Source organism: Aotus nancymaae, unplaced genomic scaffold, assembly GCF_030222135.1.
Source record: "Aotus nancymaae isolate 86718 unplaced genomic scaffold, 86718_ANA_hifiasm-v0.15.2.pri h1tg000017l, whole genome shotgun sequence".
In the NCBI taxonomy this organism is placed as follows: domain Eukaryota; kingdom Metazoa; phylum Chordata; class Mammalia; order Primates; family Aotidae; genus Aotus; species Aotus nancymaae.
In genome coordinates, this window is record NW_026988429.1 from 372,524 (window position 1) to 393,728 (window position 21,205).

Sequence of the window (21,205 nt, forward strand, 5' to 3'; positions counted from 1 at the left end):
TCTAATTTTCTGACATTGTTCTAATTCTGTTTTCTGTTTTGTGTCCCAGAAATTAAAGGAGATTGCATTTCCCAAAGCAGAAGAGCTGAAGGCAGAGCTGTTAAAACGATATACCAAAGAATATACAGAATATAATGAAGAAAAGGTTAGTATATAACAGCCAAGAAGAAGAAAAGAAAATTATTTTGCTTTTTTTAGGCTGTGCCCTGGGATTGTAATATGACATTTCAGTATATCCTGTGCTTTTAATGTGCATTTTACTTTTTTTGGGCAAAGACCAGAAACTCAAAAAAGTAGAACACCAGTGGTCAGGCTCAGGATTGTAACACAGATATAGCCTATTTGTCAAAGAGAGACTTGAGGGACAGAAGATCTGTTGCCTGCCTGCTGTATCTAGAGAGAATCTTAAGAACAATGAACATTCTTTCTAAAACATAGGTTTTTAGATCAGAAAATTTGAGGGTTTGATTCACATTTGGTTATACCTAAAGCTATTTATAAATTGATTTATAAATTGATTTTTCAAGCTTTTTTTGTTTTGTTTTGTTTTGAGAGTCTCACTCTGTCTGTCACCTAGGCTGGAGTGTAGTGGCATGGTCTCTGCTCACTGCAACCTCCGCCTCCTGGTTCAAGTGATTCTACTGCCTCAGCCTCCCGAGTGACTGGGACTACAGGCATCTGCCAGCACACCCGGCTAATTTTTGTATTTTTAGTAGAGATAGAGTTTCGCCACGTTGGCCAGGCTGGTCTCAAACTCCTGACCTCAGGTGATCTGCCTGCCTCGGCCTTCCAAAGTGCTGGGATTACAGGCATGAGCCACTGTGCCTGGTCATTTCAAGCTATTTTGAAATGATTCTTTTTAGGAAGAGTCAGTTAAAACATGTGGAGAAACTTCCAGGGCGCTGTCAGTGGCCAGCTGTGAATACATACTGCAGGCACTCACAGGCTATTGTGTAGCTGTCCGCTGGTCTCTATTATGGACTCTGATGTTGAAAATCAGCAGAGGGATGAACAGCTATGAGGTATACATTTCTAAAGCACCAAGCGAGTATAAGCTTCAAGGAGGAGGTTATTACTTAGCATTTCTTTTTTTATTTTTCTTTGTCCAAATGTGACTCAAGTATTTCTTATTAGCTTCAAATGTCACTCTGTGTTGAACAAATACATAAAAACCATAAAAATTTCAGAGGCTTCATTTTGGGTTAAAATCCAGTAGAAGGCCGGACGTGACAGCTCATGCCTGTAATCCTAGCACTTTGGGAGGCTGAGGTGGGCGATCGCTTGAGCCCAGGAGTTCAATACCAGCCTGGGAAACATGGTGAACCCCCGTCTCTACAAAAAATACAAAAATTAGTGTGGTAGCCTGCATCTCTGGTCCGAGCTACTTCAGAGGCTGAGATGGGAGGATCACCTGAGCCCAGGGAGATTGAGGCTTTAGAGAGCCATGATTGGCTACTACAATCCAGCCTGGGTGACAGAGCGAGACTCTCTCTCCAAAAAAAAAAAAATTTAGTAGAGATGACCCCCAAGATAGCAGATACAAGTTTAGATCTGGTTCTATTTTATAGCCTTACTTGAAATATAGAATATATACATGACACAGAGAGAATAAAACTGCCTATGATACAGGTTAGAAGAGTATAGACAGTAAGTTGAATCAAGATTTCAGGCCAGACGTTGTGGCTCATGCCTGGAATCCCAGCACTTCGGGAGGCCGGTTGGGCAGATTGTTTGAGCCCAGGAGTTCAAGACTAGTCTGGGCAACATGGCAAAACCCTGTCTCTGCAAATAATACAAAAATTGACCAGGCATTGTGGCTCATGCCTGTGATCCCAGCACTTTGGGAGGCTGAGGCAGGTGTTCAAGACCAGCCTGGCCAACATGGTGAAACACTGTCTCCACTAAAAAATACAAAAAATTAGCCAGGCATGGTGGCAGGCTCCTGTAATCCCAGCTACTCGGGAGGCTAAGGCAGGCAAATCACTTGAACCAGGGAGGCGGAGATTGCAGGGAGCGGAGACCACACCATTGCACTACAGCCTGGACAACAGAGCAAGACTCCATTTAAAAAAATATATAAAAATTAGCCAGGTGTGGTGGTGCACACCTGTGGTCCCACCTACTCAGGAGGCTGAAGTGGGAGGATTGCTTGAGCCTTGAAGGTTGAGGCTGTAGTGAGCAGTGATCATGCCATTGCACTTCAGTCTGGGAAACAGAGTGAGTGCAACCCTGTCTCAAAAAAAAAAAAAAAAAAAAAAAAAGATTTCAGTGAAGAGGAAAATGCATTAGGTAGAGTCATTGCCAGCGGAGTATTGAGAGGATTGGGATTTTAACTGTCCTTGGAGATAGGTATACAGCAGCCAGATAGAAAGGGGTGGTGACTACACTCCTTGGGTATAAAAATACTGAGGAAAGCATGAGTTCTTTGTTAAGTAATCAGGCCAGAGCAAAAGTACATTTTGGAAATCTCCATGCTAAAAAGCCTTGTTCTTCTGAAGTGTGAAGTCACTGAGGTGTGAAGTGTTAGCCTAAATTTTCTCTCTTTGTAGAAGAAGGAAGCAGAGAAATTGGCCCAGAACATGGCCATCCAGCAAGAGCTGGAAAAGGAAAAGCAGAGGGTAGCACAACAGCAGCAGCAGCAATTGGAACAGGAACAGTTCCATGCCTTCGAGGAGATGATCCGGAACCAGGAACTAGAAAAAGAGCGACTGAAAATTGTACAGGAGTTTGGGAAGGTGGACCCTGGCCTAGGTGGCCCACTAGTGCCTGGCTTGGAGAAGCCCTCCTTAGATGTGTTCCCCACCTCACCTGTCTCATCCACACAGCCTTCAGACTGTCACACAACTGTAAGGCCAGCTAAGCCACCTGTGGTGGACAGGTCCTTGAAACCTGGAGCACTGAGCAACTCAGAAAGTAGTAAGTGCATTTGCTGATATCCTCTTTATTCTCAGTTGCAGTCAAACAGATTATCATTCTGAGGGTGTCATCCTAAGAATACCTCCCTGATCCCACTCATTAATCTTTGGTCACAGAAACCCATCTGATAAGTATTGCCATACTGTGTCCTAATACACTGGCCATGTTATAAAAGTAGCCTTTGCTTAAACCTGGTCTGGTTGGTTTTCTGAAGAGCTAGTACTATTCTTGAAAGTCAGACTGTCAACTTTTTAGCTGAAAGGAAAGGACTGTGCCAAACCTAATTCATAATCTTTAGCTACCGTCATCAGACTGCTGTGTGACTGTGTCTCCTGCTCTGACTTTGTTACCTCTCTAGCAATTCAGATCTTGCTGTTGAATATGCAAAAGCAGAACATCTTTTTTTCTCTGTTTTTTTTTTTTAATATGAAAATATAGTTGTGAAAGACACTTCCTAACTTTAGCTTGTTGGCTGTCTCAGAGTTTCTCCATGGTGTTCAGAAACTGGGTCCATTCTTGGCATTTTTTATGAGCTGCTTTGCTCATGTCTTTTTTTGGAGGACTACACTGTATTTTTTATTTTGTTGTGGCTTGGCATTTTAACTTTCTTCCAAAAGACTAAGTTCAGAAGTAAATAACTACCCGGATTGTTTTCCATTCTCAAGAATACATACTAGTATATTTCTTTTAAAGTCATACTGTCTGATATTCTTATCTGAGATAAAAGATTTAAAATTAAAAGTTCAGATGAATGGGCAGTGTCTTAGTCCATTTTGTGCTGCTATAACAGAATACCTGAGGCTGGGTAATTTATAATGAACACAAATTTATTTGGCTCATAGTTCTAGAGAGTGGGAAGTCCAAGATCCAGGGGCCACATCTGGCAAGGGCCTTCTTGCTGCATCATCCTATGACGGAAGTGTGGGAGGGCAAAAAAGATCCCTCGTAGCCTCATCACCTAAAGATCCCACCTCGCAATAATTTTGCATTAGGAATTAAGTTTCCAAAACATGAACTTTGGGAGACACAGTCAAACCACAGCAGGAAGGTTATGTTTTTAATCCTTTGTATTAGATTCTGACAGAAAATTCTCAAATGTTTCAAGAGCTTTTCTTTTTTTCCCCCCTAAATTTTATTTTTTGTGGGTACACAGTAGATGTGTATATTTATGGGGTACATGAGTTATTTTTTTTTAATTGAGACAGAGTTTCACTCCTGTTGCTCAGGCTGGAGTGCAGTGGTGCGATCTTGGCTCACCACAATCTCCGCCACATGAAATGTTTTGATACAGGCATGCAATATGCACAATATGCAATATGAAGTAAGCACATCATGGAGAATAGGGTATTCATACCCTCAAGCATTTGTCTATTGAGTAACAATCCAATTGCATTCTTAAGGTTATTTTTAAGAAAGCTTTTCTTTTTTTTGAGACGGAATCCCACTCTGTCTCCTGGGCTGGAGTGCAGTGGCATGATCTCGGCTCACTGCAATCCCCCACCTCCCAGGTTCAAGCAATTCTCCTGCCTCAACCTCCCGAATAGCTAGGATTACAGGTGCCCTCCACTATGCCCAGCTAATTTTTTGTATTTTTAGTAGAGATGGGGTTTCACCATGTCATCCAGGCTGGTCTCAAACTCCTGACCTCGTGATTCACCCGCCTTAGCCGCCTAAAGGGCTGGGGTTACAGGCGTGAGCCAACACACCCAGCAAGAAAACTTTGCTTAAGGTAGTAGTTTGCCCTTTTTTTAACTTGAATGATTAAAGCCTACTATTTTCTGTTGAAGTAATGTGCTCCTTACAGCTGTGGCCCAAGATTGGAGAAGGGACTTTACAATCTTTTTCTTTGGTGCCATTAGGATGAGATCCCCACTCACTACCTGAAGTTGGGAGGATCCCAGTGGCTTAATGTTGCTCTCCCAGGGCTGCTGGCTGTGAGGTCTGCTTGGGGAGGCGGAGCTCAGTGGTCTCAGACTTTTCTTCTTTCTCCATTACAGTTCCTACAATCGATGGATTGCGCCACGTGGTGGTGCCCGGGCGGCTGTGCCCCCAGTTTCTACAGTTAGCCAGTGCCAACACTGCCCGGGGAGTGGAGACATGTGGAATTCTCTGTGGAAAACTGGTAAAAACAAACAAACAAAATTCTTCTCCGAGCTGAAACTGTTTCTTCCCCTCTTGGCATCCTGTGACTCTCAGAGAAAATATCCAGGGTCAGTTACTCTTTGTACTGATCCCTCCACTGAAGGAACTGTGGATTGCATAATTTTGTGTCACTTTGAATTTGGTGACCCTGTATTAATTGATTGAATTAAAGTGATTATTTTAATGCTAGTAGTAAGAAATACCTAATTTTAAACTTGGTAGGAAGATCCAGTCATCTACATATCAATTTTTTTAGTACCTGCTTTAATGGTAGGATCTGGAAATATAAAATATGTAAAGCACATAGTATGTGTCCACAAAAAGTGCCCAGTCACTTTGGAGAGAAGGCTGACATGCACTAAAATCTAACCAGCATGCTGAAAAGTATGTACAGTGTAAGTATTGGGAATTTTGAGGAAGGAAAGGTCACTGAATGGAGGCACTTAAAGAACCCTTTACTGCTGAATGAATAAATAAATGAAGTGGAATAGATGTAAGCTGAGGCTTACAAGATAAGAAAGACTTAAGGAAACAGTGAAAGGAAAACTCCTTTAGACCTGAGCAAAGGAAAAGAAATGATACTCTACCCGGAGCTTCTAAGCAGATCAGTTTGGCACAGCAGGAAATTCCCTCAGGGCTGTGGTTGCCCGGGCTGCAGAGTTCTGGGGTTGGTCTCTGCATCTGTCACTGTACAGAGCACCCCAGGCAATGTGCATGAGCAGCCAAGGTTGTGAACCACTGAGTGGCAGGACTCCTGCTGTGTGGGAAGGGCTTCACACGTATAGATGCTTACCTTTCCACTGTTGGGATGGAGTGGAGCAGGATTGCATGAGCGCCAGGGAATTGTGACCAGCTGTTTTCTCCTTTGGCAGATGAGGAATGAATTTACCATTACCCATGTTCTCATTCCCAAGCAAAGTGCTGGGTCTGATTACTGCAACACAGAGAACGAAGAAGAACTTTTCCTCATACAGGATCAGCAGGGCCTCATCACACTGGGCTGGATTCATGTAAGCAATTCTGAGCTCTCTGAGGGTTAGTGTCTGCCTCTCCCATGGTGGTATAAACACACTTCTTGTTTCTTTCTTTGAACAAAGTCAATTATATCCAGATTATTTATTCTTCTCTCTTTTGGATAAAGTGCTTAGTGGCATACTTAAGTGTTGCACTCCAGTATTGTTTTCTGGGAACACTTAGGACTTTTAAATTTTTTTAACTTTTTATTTATTTTTTAGCAAAAATAAACTATTTTCCCTGAAGTTCCAGTTTCCCTCTGAGTGTGACTGGTGATGGGATGCTGGCCTAGAATATATGTGGACATTGACCTTAGAGATTATACCTACTATATACAGATGATGTTCCTTCAAAGTATATAACTGAAAATATTTAACATGAGCCAAAGAGGTTATTTCAGATGCTTGCATTTGGTCTTTCTTAAAGCACCTTTGTAGAAACAAGAAGGGCTATAAATATACATGATTTTCAAGTGTCTGCATATCTTGTGCAGCCTTCTGGTAATGTTCAGGCAAAATGTAATGCCTGCCTTAAAGATTATTTTAAATTTTTCTTTCTATTCCTTTTCAGTCCCTTACTCTCGTAGCCCAAACTGCATTTTTTGTTGTATGACAGAGTTACAAATGAATTGGCTTATTTTTGGATTACATATACTTGTATGCCAGAATTTGGGAAAGACTGACCTGCGAGGCAGTCCCATGTGCCTTCTGTCCTTTCTTCTGTTCAATTACATGCATATTGATGATTTGCCTATTATTATGTATCCTCCTTGCCCCCATTGTAGTAGATGGAGGAGAGAAAACTTGTTCCTTATCTGCTAGGGAACACAAATTTGAGTAAGATATGATTTTAGCCTCATGAAGGAGATTAAACAAATAGATAATTAATAACTTCACCTGGAGCAGAATGTGCTAAGGGCCTCAAGAGGTACCAGCAGGGCACTGTGGAATTCAGAGGAAGGAGGGACCATGCTTGATAGGGTTTAGTAGCATGTTGACAAGCTGGGCCAAGGGCAAGTTCCTTATGGAGCGGACAGGTGGAGAAGAGGCAGACTCTGTTCCTGGAGCACTGGGTGGACCAGTTTGCTGGGATTTATGGTTCATATCAGGAAATTTTAATGTAGTATGTTGGAGCCATGTTCTGGAGGGTCTGGAGTAGACAGGCAGAATTGTTCCACTTTTTAGTAAATGGAGAATTCTTAAAGGTTTTTGAGCAGAGCAAGGATATGATTAAAGCCATACTTAAGAAAATTTAACATAAATACATTTTTAAGGTAGGTTGTGGCAAGGAGGTGATTTAGAGGTTAATGTGCTGATAAAATGTAATAATGATGAGAGCTAGGGTAATGCCAGTGTGTTTGGGAAGGAGGAGATGAATGTAGGATTTCAGAGGATTTGGGAAATGAGTAATAGAGGATGATGACGCAGAATCAATGATGACTCAGAGATTTGGGGCCTTGCAGTGATCATCTCATAAGCAAAAGTAGAGAATGCAGGAGAAGGACTTGGTTTGAAAATGGGGTTCAGTTCTGAGCATGTTGAATTTCAGGTACTGGTGAGATATCACATCATTGGAGGTAGTTATCAGGCAGTTAGCAATGTAGGGCTAGAACTTGGGAGCAAAGTCAAAGCAGGAGAGAGGGCTCTGGGAATCCACTATATGATGCTGACCTTGGAAGCCTTGGAAGTAGGGGAAGAGTCTAGAGCAAGAAAAGGTTCACTGGCAACTTGCGGGAGAGACTACCTAAGGGAACATAGAATGTAGTTAGCAAAGAAGCAAAGAGATATATGAAAAAGGTGAGGGTAGTGTTAAGGCATGGAAGCCACAGGAGGAGGAAGGCTTTAAGAAGGAATTTCTGGATGTTAACCGTGTCACATGCTGTGGAGAGCTCCAGAATGGTGAAGACTTGGATCAGTCTGGATTTGATGAAATTATTGAGGACCTCGATTTAGTGTGTTTCAGGCATTAATGGGAGTAAACTGTAAGAGTTTAAGAAGTCATAGGGATTAAGGTTGTGGAGATAATGAAGTGTACACTACCATTTTGAGCAACTTACTGTAGAGGAAAGGAGAGAGATAGGATGGTGGTTTAAGGAAAAGCTGGGTTGAAAGAATGTTTGATTGATTGTTCAGAGTGAAAGGCTTGAACAATTTTTGTTTTGATTTTGTTTTTCAAAAGCTTTGCATTTCAAAATATAGCGTATATATAAGAAAGCTCACAGAAACTAAATGTACACTTGAACAAATCATTAAGCAAATATCTATGTACACACACTACCTGGGTCCTCCCTCCCTTGCTTCGTTTATAGTTTCACTGCCTCAATGTGTATCTCTACACACTACAGTCTACTTTCGCCTGGTTTTTACCTTTTGTAAATGGAATTATATCATATGTATATTTGTGTCTTGCTTCTTTTGCTCAACATTTTGAAGGTTGATCCACGTTCTTGTGTATAGTTTTCTGAATATGTTCCTATGCCCAATGAGCCAACAATGGAGATGTAAAAGGGCAGGAGAGACAAGGTAATGTGGTGATAAGGAAGGATTAAATCAGAAGTACAAAGAGGGATTCATCTTCACAGGGGGAAAAACATCCACTCCTCCAAGACAAGATTGAATGAATGGAAATGAAGATACAGAGAGATTTTTGAAACGATGTCTGGAAGAGTTGAGGAAACACATTTTAGGCAATCTTGACTTCAATAAGGTTGGAGTCTAGGTCTGCTGTCAAGCAAAAGGGACCAAGGAGGATTTAGAAACTGGAAGAGATGGGGGAAAGTTTAGAATCATTACTATTTAGACTTCAGGTAGAACTTAGCTACAAATGAATGAAAGAGTTTCTAAGTATCTATCAGTGAGGGCCCAGCTGGGAACAGATTTAGAATCTAAATTGATAGTAGTTCAGCTTTTTTTTTTTTTTTTTTTTTTTGAGATGAGGTCTCACTATGTTGTTTATGTTGGAGTACAGTGGCTATCACAGTCCCAATCATACTGCACTACAGCCTCGAGCTCCTGGGCCCAAATGATCCTCCTGCCTTAGCCTCTTGAGTAGCTAGGACTACAACCACGCACCACTGTGCCCAGCTAGTTCAGCTTTTCCCCCCATATTTCTGCAGCATTCCTTCCTAATTCAGGATTAAAAACAAACAGGCTGAGCGTGGTGGCTCATACCTGTAATCCCAGTACTTTGGGAGGCCAAGGTGGAGGATCACTTGAGCCCAGGAGTTCAAGACCAGCCTGGGCAACATAGCAACACCTCATCTCTGTAAATTAAAAAAATTATGCAGGTGTGGTGGCACACGCCTGTGGTCCCAGCTACTTGGGAGGCTGAGGCAGGAAGATCGCTTGAGACTGGGAAGTCAAGGCCGCAGTGAGCCGTGATCACACCACTGCCCTCCAGCCTGAGCAACAGAGCAAAAACACTGTCTCAAAAACAAACAAAAAGTAGACCATAAGGTTTATACAGATCTTAAAATTGGCCAGAGGAAAATGCAAAAGATCAGTTCTTCCTTCTTAACCTTGTCAACTATAAATCAGCAGGTTAAAAACTACGTATGATCATGGATTGATCACCATTGTCAAACCTCCAACCCAGAACTCAAGGCACTTCTCATCATGTCTCAACCCCATCTGAGCCATTTCCCTCTAGGGAAAATTTCCTGTCCAGGCACCCAGGCTACCTTCAGCATTCACCCTCCTTGCTCATTTCTGTTCCTTCACCATGTTGTTTTCTCTTTGTGAAAGTGCCTTCCTCTACCCCCAGCAACATGGCACAGTGAACATAATGAACTATTCATTCAAGAAACTTGACTGTGAAAGGAGGGAAGGAGAGAAGGCACAGTATTAGAGAGAAGCAGGGGATCAAGGCAGTTTTTTGATTCCGTTTAATACTTGTTTACTGAGTCCCTGTCTCTTTATTATCTTTCTGGCTACCCACCTTTAGCATGAGGGCCTAGATTGGCTTGTGTAGGCCTAGTTTGCTCCCAGTTAGAATCCTGGGCTCTAACCATGGAATGGAAGGTGGTGTTGGCACAGGCCACTGCTTCTTAGCAGCCTAAAGGATTATATTCTCATCAGGTAGAAACTTTGTGGTCACTGAAGTCCTTACATGCCCCATGAAGACTTGTGTGTGGATTTGCTGTGTGCACTCAGCTAACATACTCCTGCCCTGAAGCCTTCTTCCACAGTGAGCTCATCACAGCACCCTGTGGAATGGTGCTTCTCAGATGATGCTACACATTAGAATCACTCAGTGAGCTTTCAGCTGGGCGAGGTGGCTCACACCTGTAATCCCAACACTTTGGGAGGCCGAGGCAGGCGGATCACCTGAGGTCAGGAATTTGAGACTAGCCTGACCAATATGGAGGAATCCCATCTCTACAAAAAAAATACAAAATTAGCTGGGTGTGGTGGCACATGCCTATAATCCCAGCTACTCAGGAGGGTGAGGCAGGAGAATCACTTGAACCTGTGAGGTGGAGGTTGTGGTGAGCCGACATTATGCCGTTGCTCTATAGCCTGGGCGACAAGAGCAAAACTCTGTCTCAAAAAAAATATCACTTAGTGAGCTTTCACAAAAAATGTTCCCTCATGATGGTTATTTCCAGGGGGTGGGGTGCAGGAGTCTGGGCTTTTGTCAAACTCCTCAGGAGAGATTTGTTTTTTGGACAGCAGGTTTGAAAACGCTAGTCAATTGTATATCTTGATCGTCCATGCTTTTCTGTCAGTGAAGGTTGGTTGTCTTTGAGTCATGCTAGATCTTTCTCTATTTTTATTACCTAAGATCACACCTCTGTAAGATGAACATAAGTCATTATATAGTTGTCTGTTTTGTATACAAAATATGTGTTTAATAAAACAAACAATGGAAACAAATTAAATAATCAGGATGCACATTTAGGTGATGCTTTAACTGATTAACCTCAAATTTTAGCATCGTGTTCTATTTCCAAACAGAATGGTCTCCTCTGTATGGTTTAACTATCCGCTGAAATTCAGATAGTCCCCTACCTCCCATATCTTCCTTGGATGATGCTTTAGCTACAGGACAGCCTTTGTCTATAGGACTCAATTCATGATTGACCTTTTAACACCTCTGTGGGAAAGAAGAATTAGTCATCTAATTGTGGTTTACTAGTCCTTGACTTCTACCATGTTGAAATATTGGGCATGTACCATCTGTTCCAGAATGGGTGACTTGATGGTATGGAGAGACCTTGTAAGGAACCAAATAAGTCTTGACAGTCAATTAGAAATTATGAGTCTGTTGAAAAACCAAAGACTGAATTATCCAGAGAGAAACACTTCTTAGAGGAGACAGAAGAAATTCCCCAGGAAAAGTTCCAAGGGCCACTCTCATGCTATTCACAATTGTGGAGGACACCCACCTACCTTGTCCATGGATGCCCGTCATGACAACCCCATTAACATCTTTGATTCCGTGGATCCCTGGGTGAATCCAACATCATAGTCCTGGAGTTCTTCCAGTTTGGTTCAAGAACAGGAGAGCCAGAGCAGGAAATATTAGCAAACAGCCTTCTCTTCTGTCTCCAATCCTGAGATGCAGATGTCTTTGCCTGTCCCCACTCCCACTATCTGGTGATCTTTGTGCAGCAGGTATGTCCCTAAAGCAGATCTCCAAGCCAGTTTCTATGTGCTGTCATCTGAGATGGGGTTCCCCTTGCCAGTTCTCACACCCCACAAGACCCACCACACTGATGTCCTGGCCGGCACACACCAACCTCAGGGAGGCCTTTCTTGACACTTGGAACTTAGATCTTGATTTCCTTTTGAGAAGTCAGAGTTTGTTTAACTAGAATGTGGCACAGCACTGAATTCTTCTGCCTTGTCTCTTCCAGCCTCAGAACTCTATTTTTCTCCCACTTTGCAGTGAGAGGTCTTTGAGCTTCAACACTGTGGAACAGTATCTTTCCCCAGTGATGCCCCAGATGGAAGGTTTGAGCTCTGTCCCTGGGCCCTCTCCATACCCCACTAGTTTAATGCCTTGATGCCTTCTTGCATAAAGGCTCTACAGCCTACAATCTTTCATCCAACCAGGAATTCCAGAACCCATCAGGCCCCCTAGATCTTCTGAACCAGTGAGATCAAGGTCCCCGTTTTGAGTGGTACAGAGAGGAAAGGTCCCCCCTTGTGTTTGCTTCCCTTTTTTTGTCTGCCTACTCCAGTTTCCCCTCCCCTCTGAGTGCTCAAGCTGCCTAACATCTTCTACTGGCTTCAAACTAGGAAAGCCAGAAAGTCCCAAGCCTCTTCATCCTCAGTTTACTTTTGTCCACCCTCTGGGACCTCTTCCCTGAGAAGGTTGTCTGAGTGAATTAGATGAAACATGGTGGGTGGGTTATTTGGTATGTCATCTGTAACCATGAGCTAGGATGGCATGCACTTGCCTGGGCTTAACACTGTTGCTTTCCATTACTGATTTTCCATTAGATAAAAATCACCTTATCATGCATTGGACAATCTACAGAATCTCAGAATTATGGTTCTGCACAATGTAAGTGAGGGTGTACATCCACCTACCCAGGAACTGAAGTGGGGCCTCCCCCACCCCACTTGTGGCATCTCCCCACGATTGCTCTTCAGACAAATCCCCATCTGTTTAGCTATCATTCTGCTGAGGCCAATGCAATCTAAGTTATTTCATTTCTTTAGTCATTTTCATCTCCTTCCCCTCTCTCATTGTATCCTTCACCACAGACAGCTCTTCCAGTTTCCAATAATTGTTTATGCTCCTTATTTCTATGAGCTCTTTTATTCATTATATTCCTTGTTCTGTAGGACTTTATAATGGGAACATATATATGTATATTTTTTCTTTTTTTTTACTTAATTCTTGTCTTGTCCCATCACTTTTATATATATATGTATTTTTAAGATGGAGTCTTGCTGTCACCCAGGCTGGAGTGCAGTGGCGTGATCTCAGCTCACTGCAAGTTCCACCTACCAGGTTCAAGCAATTCTCCTGTCCCAGCCTTCTGAGTAGCTGGATTTACAGGCATTTGCCACCATGCCCAGCCAATTTTTGTATTTTTAGTAGAGATGTAGTTTCACCATGTTGGCCAGGCTGGTCTTGAACTCCTGACCTCAAACGATCTGCTCTCCTCGGCCTCCCAAAGTTCTGGGATTACAGGGAGTGAGCCACTGTGGCCAGCCTGTGTTTTTTTTTTTTTTCCTTTTTTTAATTGACAAATAACAATAGTCTATGTGTGGTGTACAACATATGTTTTGAAATATGTATACATATATTGTGGAATGGCAAAATCAAGCTAATTAGCATATACATTACATCACATACTTTTTTGTTGGTGAGAACACTTAAAATCTACTCTCTTAGGCAGTTTTCTAGTATATAATACATTGTGATGAACAGTAGTCAGCATATTGTATAGTAACTCTCTTGAACTTAAAAAAAATAATTAAGAGTCTCTTCACATACTGGTGTTAAGCTATATTTGTTTACAATGCTGGAAAGGAGCTTCCTTACTTATTAGGAACTTCAGGTGGACCTCTTATGGTTGCAAGTGGCTTCTTACTTACAAAGGAGATTGTGCCCAGCTGTTGAGAACTGTTTGGCTTTACTTCCCTCAGAGACCAGGCTTGGCTGTATGGCAGAATAGTCTCCCTTTATCCTCAGGGGATATGAGCCTAGACCCCCAGTGGATGCCTGAAGTCATGGAAAATACCAAACCCTATATATACTATGTCTTTTTCCTATACGTGCACACCTATGATAAAGTTTAATTTATAAATTAGGCACCAGAAGAGATTAACAACAACAATAATAAAACAGAACGTTATAAAAATACACTGTAATAAGTTACATGAATATGGTCTCTCTTTCTCAAGATATCTTATCATATGTAATATTTTCAGATTGCAGTTGATATGGACAGCTTGAAACCGCAGAAAGGGAATTGCAAATAAGGAGGGACTACCATATATCCTTGCTGAGACTTTTTTTCTCTCCTCAGACTCACCCCACACAGACTGCGTTTCTCTCCAGTGTTGACCTACACACTCACTGCTCTTACCAGATGATGTTGCCAGAGTCGATAGCCATTGTTTGCTCCCCCAAGTTCCAGGAGTGAGTATACGGGTCATGGTTCTGGGTGTTACAAGTGAAGAAAGCCTCAGAGGAAAAGGACTCTATTCTTGTGGACTTGTTCTTTGTAAAATACATAGATTGTGGTATAAATTGGTTAAAGGGCTTCCTTTTAAGCCCCATTTCATGATTAATCTATCATGCTTATTCAAAAAGATATCCAAGTAACAACTGAGTTGCTTTTCAAAGAAAAGTCTTCAAGAAATTTGAAGTATTTGACTTGAAACGATAGGAATGTCAAGTTTTATGATAGATTAGAAAGTTTCAAAATCAAACACATTATCTCAGAGTGTCACTTCTTTTTCATTCCAAATCCTGTCTCCACTCCCACTTTGATTATTTACTATGAATTATCCAGCAAAACTAGAGTGAGAACAGTAATGAATCATTCTCTAACTGTGATTCATTCACCAGAGAAGAGACCTATGAGCCAGCATCCTACAGAAACTGTCTCACAGTGACCTCTGCCCTGCTGTATGAGTGTGCATGCTGGTGTGTGTGTGCGTGCATGTGTTTGGGATGGAGGGAAAACCTTTGCTTTACTCTTAGCCTGCCTTTTTAAAATTTCAGAACTGGATTCTTTAAACTAACTGACCATGGACTAGAGGAGATTTCTTCCTGCCGCCAGAAAGGATTTCATCCACACAGCAAGGATCCACCTCTGTTTTGTGTATGTATTTACGCAGAAGAAACTGGGGCTGTGCTTCAAGCAGGGAGGACAGTCAGAAAATGCATCATCCTTTCTGATCCACACAGACCAGCCTTGTCACTTATCTTTCCAGACTTCCCTAGTGAGGACGGACATGAGAAGCAATGTGGGATAAGAATAGATTTGAATCTTAGCTCTGCCACTGTATGCCTTTGATTAGGCTACTTACCCTTCCTGGGCCTCAGTTTTCCCATCTATAAAACAGGCATAATAATAACACCTACTGGCTGGGCATGGTGGCTCACACATGTAATCCCAACACTTTGGGAGGCCGAGGCAGGCAGATCACAAGGTCAGGAGATTCAGACCATCCTGGCTAACACAGTGAAACCCCGTCTCTACTACAAATGCAAAAAATTAGCCAGGCGTGGTGGCACGCTCCTGTAGTCCCAGCTACTTGGGAGGCTGAGGCAGGAGAATCGCTTGAACCCAGGAGGCGGAGGTTGCAGTGATCTGAGGTCACGCCACTGCACTCCAGTCTGGGCTACAGAGCAAAACTCTGTCTCAATAAAAATGAAAAATAAACAAAAATAAAAATAACACCTACTTTATAGGGTTCTTGAGATGATTAAATGAATTAATGTGCAGGAAGTACCAAATGCAGTTGCTGGCTTATCAAATGTTACTTTTTTCTTTCATCAATGTCAGTTTCTAAGCCTGTACTTCAATAAGAGATTTGAATGTAAGGAAGAGAAGCCACTTAAGATAGGTAAATTAAGTATATTTATTGTAGAATTTTGCTTAAATCATAGGGACTTTATGACCTTCCTACAATGTTTTTTCCCTAAGTTGTGGTCTGTGATTAAAATGTTTAGTTGCTAATAAGATCAGTTTGCCCCTCCACTCTGATGTGATGGTGTTGTATTACTCCATGCTGGCCATGGAGTATTATTTCTTTTGGGTTCAGAGAAAAGCAAGCAATATGGAAAAGGGAACCTTGACACGTAAAAGGAACTGGAGATGTTTAGAAGAGAAACCCCACAAGGGATCTAAGAGCTGACTTCAAGTGTTAGAAGAGTTGATGTATAAAAAAAGGGATTGGGTATATTTCATATCACTCCTAGCACTAAAACTAAGACTTCATGGAATAATGGTTTTCTGCTGAGCGTGAGGAAGAACTTTCTGACAAATCTGTTCAAAAATAGATCAGTCTGCCTTGGAATGTCTTAAGTGCTAGTATTTTGAAACAAAGACTACACAATCAGAAAAAAAAGTCTGGGACATTAGTACCCAGGTTTTCAGTTATAAAGACCCCTTTTGCATGCCAAAAGGGAACATTCTTCTCCAACCATGTGATAGTAGGTAATCTTTATTATTTGGGTGACATCATGGCCCAAAAAACTGTGATGAATTCAGTAATTCTTTTAAATTAATGTATATTTTAGGGATGACACTATTTGTTCCCAAGTTTAGGCACCAAACAAAGAATGAGTCTAGAATATACATACATTTTAAAAAATAAACAAAGGTATATGGGCAAACACTGATTCTATCTATAGGTGGGACTGGTGGTAGTAATGAGCCCCTGACTCTTACCATAACTACCCTTAAATAGCAGTCTGGCTTCCAGACTGAGAACCACTAGCCTAGGATGAACATTTTAAATAAGGGGTTTTTTAAAATGATTTTTCAGACCAGGTGCGGTGGCTCACACCTGTAATCCAAGTAGTTTGGGAGACTGAGGCAGATCGCTTGAGGTCAGAAGTTCAAGACCAGCCTAGCCAACAGGGCGAAATCCCATCTCTACTAAAAATACAAAATTAGCCGAGTGTGGTGGCTTGTGCCTGTAATCCCAGCTACTAGGGAGGCTAAGGCAGGAGACTGGATTGAGCCCAGGAGGCGGAGGGTGCAGTGAACTGAGATCGTGCAACTGCACTCCAGCCTGGGCAATAGAGCAAGACCCTGTCTCAAAAGAAAAAAAAAATGACTTTTCAGAATTTTCTAGGACTTCACTTTCTCTCTTTTTTCCTATTATAGAGCTGCAGCCATGTGACTGTTGTGGACAGAGCAGTGACCATCACAGATCTTCGATGAGCGTTTGAGTCCAACACTTTCTAAGAACGACAAAACCGTATCAATGTACTGTGGCCCCTTAATTTAAGCTTTCTAGAAAGCTTTGGAAGTTTCTGTAGACAGAATAGAAAGGGGCCATCACCTGAGAAAGCGTTGATTTTGCATTTCACGTTTGAAAAGAAATAACTGAACATATTTTTTAGGCAAGTCAGAAAGAGAACATGATCACCGAAAGAAACTGTAACTCAGAAATTAACTGTAAAGAATGGTATAATGAACCCCCATATACCCTTCCTTCTGGATTCACCAATTGTTAACATTCTTTTCCTTTTAGCTATCCATCTAATTTCTCTACCAATTTGTTTTTATTTACCTCTGGGCTCAATAAGGGCATCTATGCAGAACTTTGGAAGCCATTTAGAAAATCTTTTGGATTTTCCTGTGGTTTATGGCAATATTAATGGAGCTTATTACCATGATGAGGGATAGTTCACTCCATCTGACCAGATGGTGAGGCTAACACATCCCGAAGAGTGATTTTGTCAGGAATTATTGTTATTTAACAAATATTTCAGGATATTATTCCTCTACAATAAAATAACAATTAACTTATGTTTTTGTGCTCCAGAGTGATCCATTTGATCAAGCATTGTATAAACAGGTTAAAAAAAAGCCATGGTGGTTTTGGAAAGGTGAGGGAAAAATGGAATTTGAGATATACTGACACTGAAGGTGTGTCCCAGTTCCCTTGTAATTATTCCATGTTTTTTCTCTGCCTGTTGCCATCTTCCAGAGGTGTGAAGTCATCTCTTCTTTTGGTGCTGTCTCAAGTGGGTCAACCATTCACTTCCTTTTTATGCCCTCCACACTTTTGGCTGAGGATAATGAAGCCTTTGTTTAGAGTACCAGGTTACACTCCAATAAATGATTACATTTCCCAGCCACCCCACCTAACCAATTTCATTGTGTTGGCTATTCTTTTCTGACTAAGGCAACACCTGGGAAGATGCTCGAAGCAGCAATTGATAACTGCATTTTTCTGTGAGCTGAGCCTGGTGTTCTAGGTGGCCTAGAAATAATGGTGTCATTTGTGACACCTCGAGTGAGGGCAGGAGAGTAAATTACTTTGGCTAGGAGAAGAGTGATTTCTTTCTACATCAGAATTCTATTTGGGGGGAGGAAGAATCTGTGAATGCATAAAAGTTTTGCTTTGTTTTAAAATGCTGTGTCCTAAATATGTTCTTTATTGCTGAGGTTAGTGTTCCTTGAACTTGTCCCCTGAAAGAGCTCAGTTCTCTATATTATTTTTCTTCTCTTGGGTTCTTAACTCCCCATATAATGGAAATTCCTTCTCTGCTATTTTTGGTATAGGTTGGTCTGGGGGCCAAGTGGGCTTGGGCAAGCCATTCCTTGCTGCGACTCAGAGCAGCCTGGCTGTTCCACCTTTCTCTAAACAGTCCTAAAATTGCCCAGTCCTGTGCTTTTGGGAAATCCATCCCCTTCTTCCTAGTTTAGGGCTTTCTTACCTTTTACTTGGACTATATCCATAGGCTTTTACCAAGTCTCTTTGTTTTTAGCATTTCTTCATTCTAGTCTGTTCTGCACACTTTGATCCGGAGAAGCTCCTCACATTACAGCCGTCTTCATATTTTCTCTCTTGCTCAAAAACCTGCAATAGCTTCCCATTGCCGAAAATCTAAATGTAGCTTTTAGTCAGAACTTTCCACTTAAAGTTCTTACCCCTGGCTACACATTCTGATACCTAGGGAGCAATTTAAAAAATACTGATGCCTGTGCTCTGTCCCCATCAATTAAAGCTGAGTCTCCAGGGTAGAGCCCCAGACATTGTTTCTGTGTTTGTCTTTCAAGCTGCTAGAATTCTCAAGTACAACCAGGGTTGAAAACCACTGCGTTGGTCCTTGATACGTATCCTAAGAATTGCGAGAATTATCAGTCTTCACCCACGAAAGACATTCAGCCAGGTAAACAACATTTCATACATTGCAACCACATTGATTACAGACTGACTGCCAAACTGCTATATTTTCTTTTCTCTTCCTCTATGCACAAGATATCTTAGTAGCTAGATGGGTGCAGGAAGTCAGTCTGTAGATCCCTCTTTGTATCTGGGCAGCCTAGCCATTGCAGAGGCACTCTGCATAGGACCGTCTCAGTGTCTCTTTCTTCACCCTACCTCTGTGGAAGAGACGTGGAATCAAGCCAGCCCACAAGGAAGCCGTGAGACTGGGTAGGCTGGAGGGAAAGAGGAGGAGCCAGAGCTATCAGGAAAGGCGGAAAGGAATACTGCGGATAAAAGGGACTGAACTATAAAACCTGAGGAAAGACATTATATTAAAAGGGTAATGACTATTTGTTTAAAGACTGACTCCTGGGTTCCTGAGGCTCAAAGACCAGGAGACTTTTCCGCTCTTGCAAGCTGCATAAGTACCATACCTATTGTTCTGGGCTGAGAGGGGAGACAGAAGCAATGTCAGGTTGCCAAACAATGTCCCAGTTGCCCTGGTCAGCACAAACCCACCAAAGTGCCATAGGCAAAGTACCAAGAGAATCAGAGAAGCTGTTTTGCTGGGGGTCAGAGCAGAACTAGATTTTTTTCAGATGGTCACTTTCACATACTCCTAGTTAAATGGGACCAAAGGGAAAGAAGGAACCCTTAAGCTTTTGTAATGTTGTCTTGGGTACCAGATACTATAAAAGGCAGCATGAGGGAAACATTCCCCTGGCCAGTGTCATGAAAGCTGGATTTCAGCTTTCATTTTGGTACCACAGAATTTAAAATTATAAGTGCCTATCCCCTTTGACTGTTGATGGCTTCTTTGAGGTTTTAGTTACCCCAGTTAAAAGAGAAATGTTTCATATTAGGGTTGAGAAGAATGGAGGCCACTAGGAGCAAAGCTTTAATGAGTGAAAGTCCAGTGAATCCTGCAATTTTAATATGTTTCCAGTGGATTTTGAGAACACAGTTTTAGGACCAGAGTAGATGTTGTTCTCTAGAAAATAGTTACAGTTGGCCGGACGCAGTGGCTCACGCCTGTAATCTCAGCACTTTGGGAGGCCAAGGTGGGGGGATCACAAGGTCAGGGATTTGTGACCAGCCTGGCCAATGTGGTGAGACCCTGTCTCTACTGAAAATACAAAAATTAGCCGGATATGGTGGCACACACCTGTAGTCCCAGCTACTTGGAAGGCTGAAGCAGGAGAATCTCTTGAACCCGGGAGGCAGAGGTTGCAGTGAGCTTCGACTGCACCACTGCATTCCAGTCTGAGTGACAAAAACTGTCTCAAAAAAAAAAAGAAGGAAAATAGTTATAGTCATCTTGGTATCGTGCCTCCCACCCCCTCACTGTTTTAAACCCACCTGAGTTTGGAGATCAGTTTGTCCAAGGATCTTTCAAGCATGTGACCCCAGAGTAGAACTTCTGAGTCAAGGATCATTTTTTCTGAGGAGCTTTGCTTAGGACACTGGAAGGCCTGTTCAGATCAAGACTATTAGAATATTATCCTCTCAAGAGGAAGTGCCATGTTGAACAATGAAGAATTTGCTTCTGGGCCCAGCTGTATATTCACCCTGACTCAAGGGAAAAAAAAGAAAAGAAAATGAGAGAAGCTTTATTAACATGATAAAATAAATCTTCTGATACAACACGCAGAATCATACTTAAGCAAATACTGATGCAGGGACAAGATAGATCCATTCTAACTACTATGATTGAACAGTATCCTGAAAGGATAATCTAGCCAATGCAATGAAGTAAGAGAAAGAGTATATTACTGGAAAGCAGACAGATTTGGGCTACAAACTAAGTATCTACCTAGAAATCTGAAGATAATAAACTCTGAAAAAACAATTAGACCTAATAAGAGAAAGGCACAAGATTGTTCACTAAAAGATAACATTTTAAAACTTTGAAAATAGCTTTCCAGTATAGGTAATAGCCATTTGTGATTGGGGAAAAAACAATCTCATTCAGCACCTAGCAACTAAAAATATAAAATACTTTGGAACAAAGTTAACAGGAAATGTGCAAGCCTTGTATGAAGAAAACCACTAAGCTTTTCAGAGGGACATGAAGAAAATAAATGGAAAGACAGACACACTATTGGTATTCTATGAGAGGAAGATTTAATGTTTTAAAGATGTTACTTCTTTAACCCAAAAATTTAAATGCAAGTCTACTAAAAAATACCATTTTTTTTTTTTTTTTTTTTTTTTTTGAGACGGAGTTTCGCTCTTGTTACCCAGGCTGGAGCGCAATGGCGCGATCTCGGCTC

At 41.7% G+C, this 21,205-nt stretch overlaps 1 protein-coding gene across 4 annotated transcripts in view; it reads left to right on the forward strand.

The window, feature by feature from the left end:
• STAMBP (STAM binding protein) overlaps positions 1-17,524 on the forward strand; it is a 32,633-nt gene extending 15,109 nt beyond the window's left edge. For all 4 annotated transcript variants that reach the window (XM_012452207.2, XM_012452209.2, XM_012452208.2 and 1 more), the window contains 7 exons: positions 50-145; positions 2,550-2,916; positions 4,914-5,038; positions 5,931-6,068; positions 14,060-14,172; positions 14,761-14,860; positions 16,877-17,524. In XM_012452207.2, the coding sequence (XP_012307630.1) occupies positions 50-145; positions 2,550-2,916; positions 4,914-5,038; positions 5,931-6,068; positions 14,060-14,172; positions 14,761-14,860; positions 16,877-16,933 (996 nt within the window). In that variant the 3' untranslated portion in view covers positions 16,934-17,524. The remainder of the gene's footprint in view (positions 1-49; positions 146-2,549; positions 2,917-4,913; positions 5,039-5,930; positions 6,069-14,059; positions 14,173-14,760; positions 14,861-16,876) is intronic.
• Positions 17,525-21,205: the final 3,681 nt, after the last annotated feature.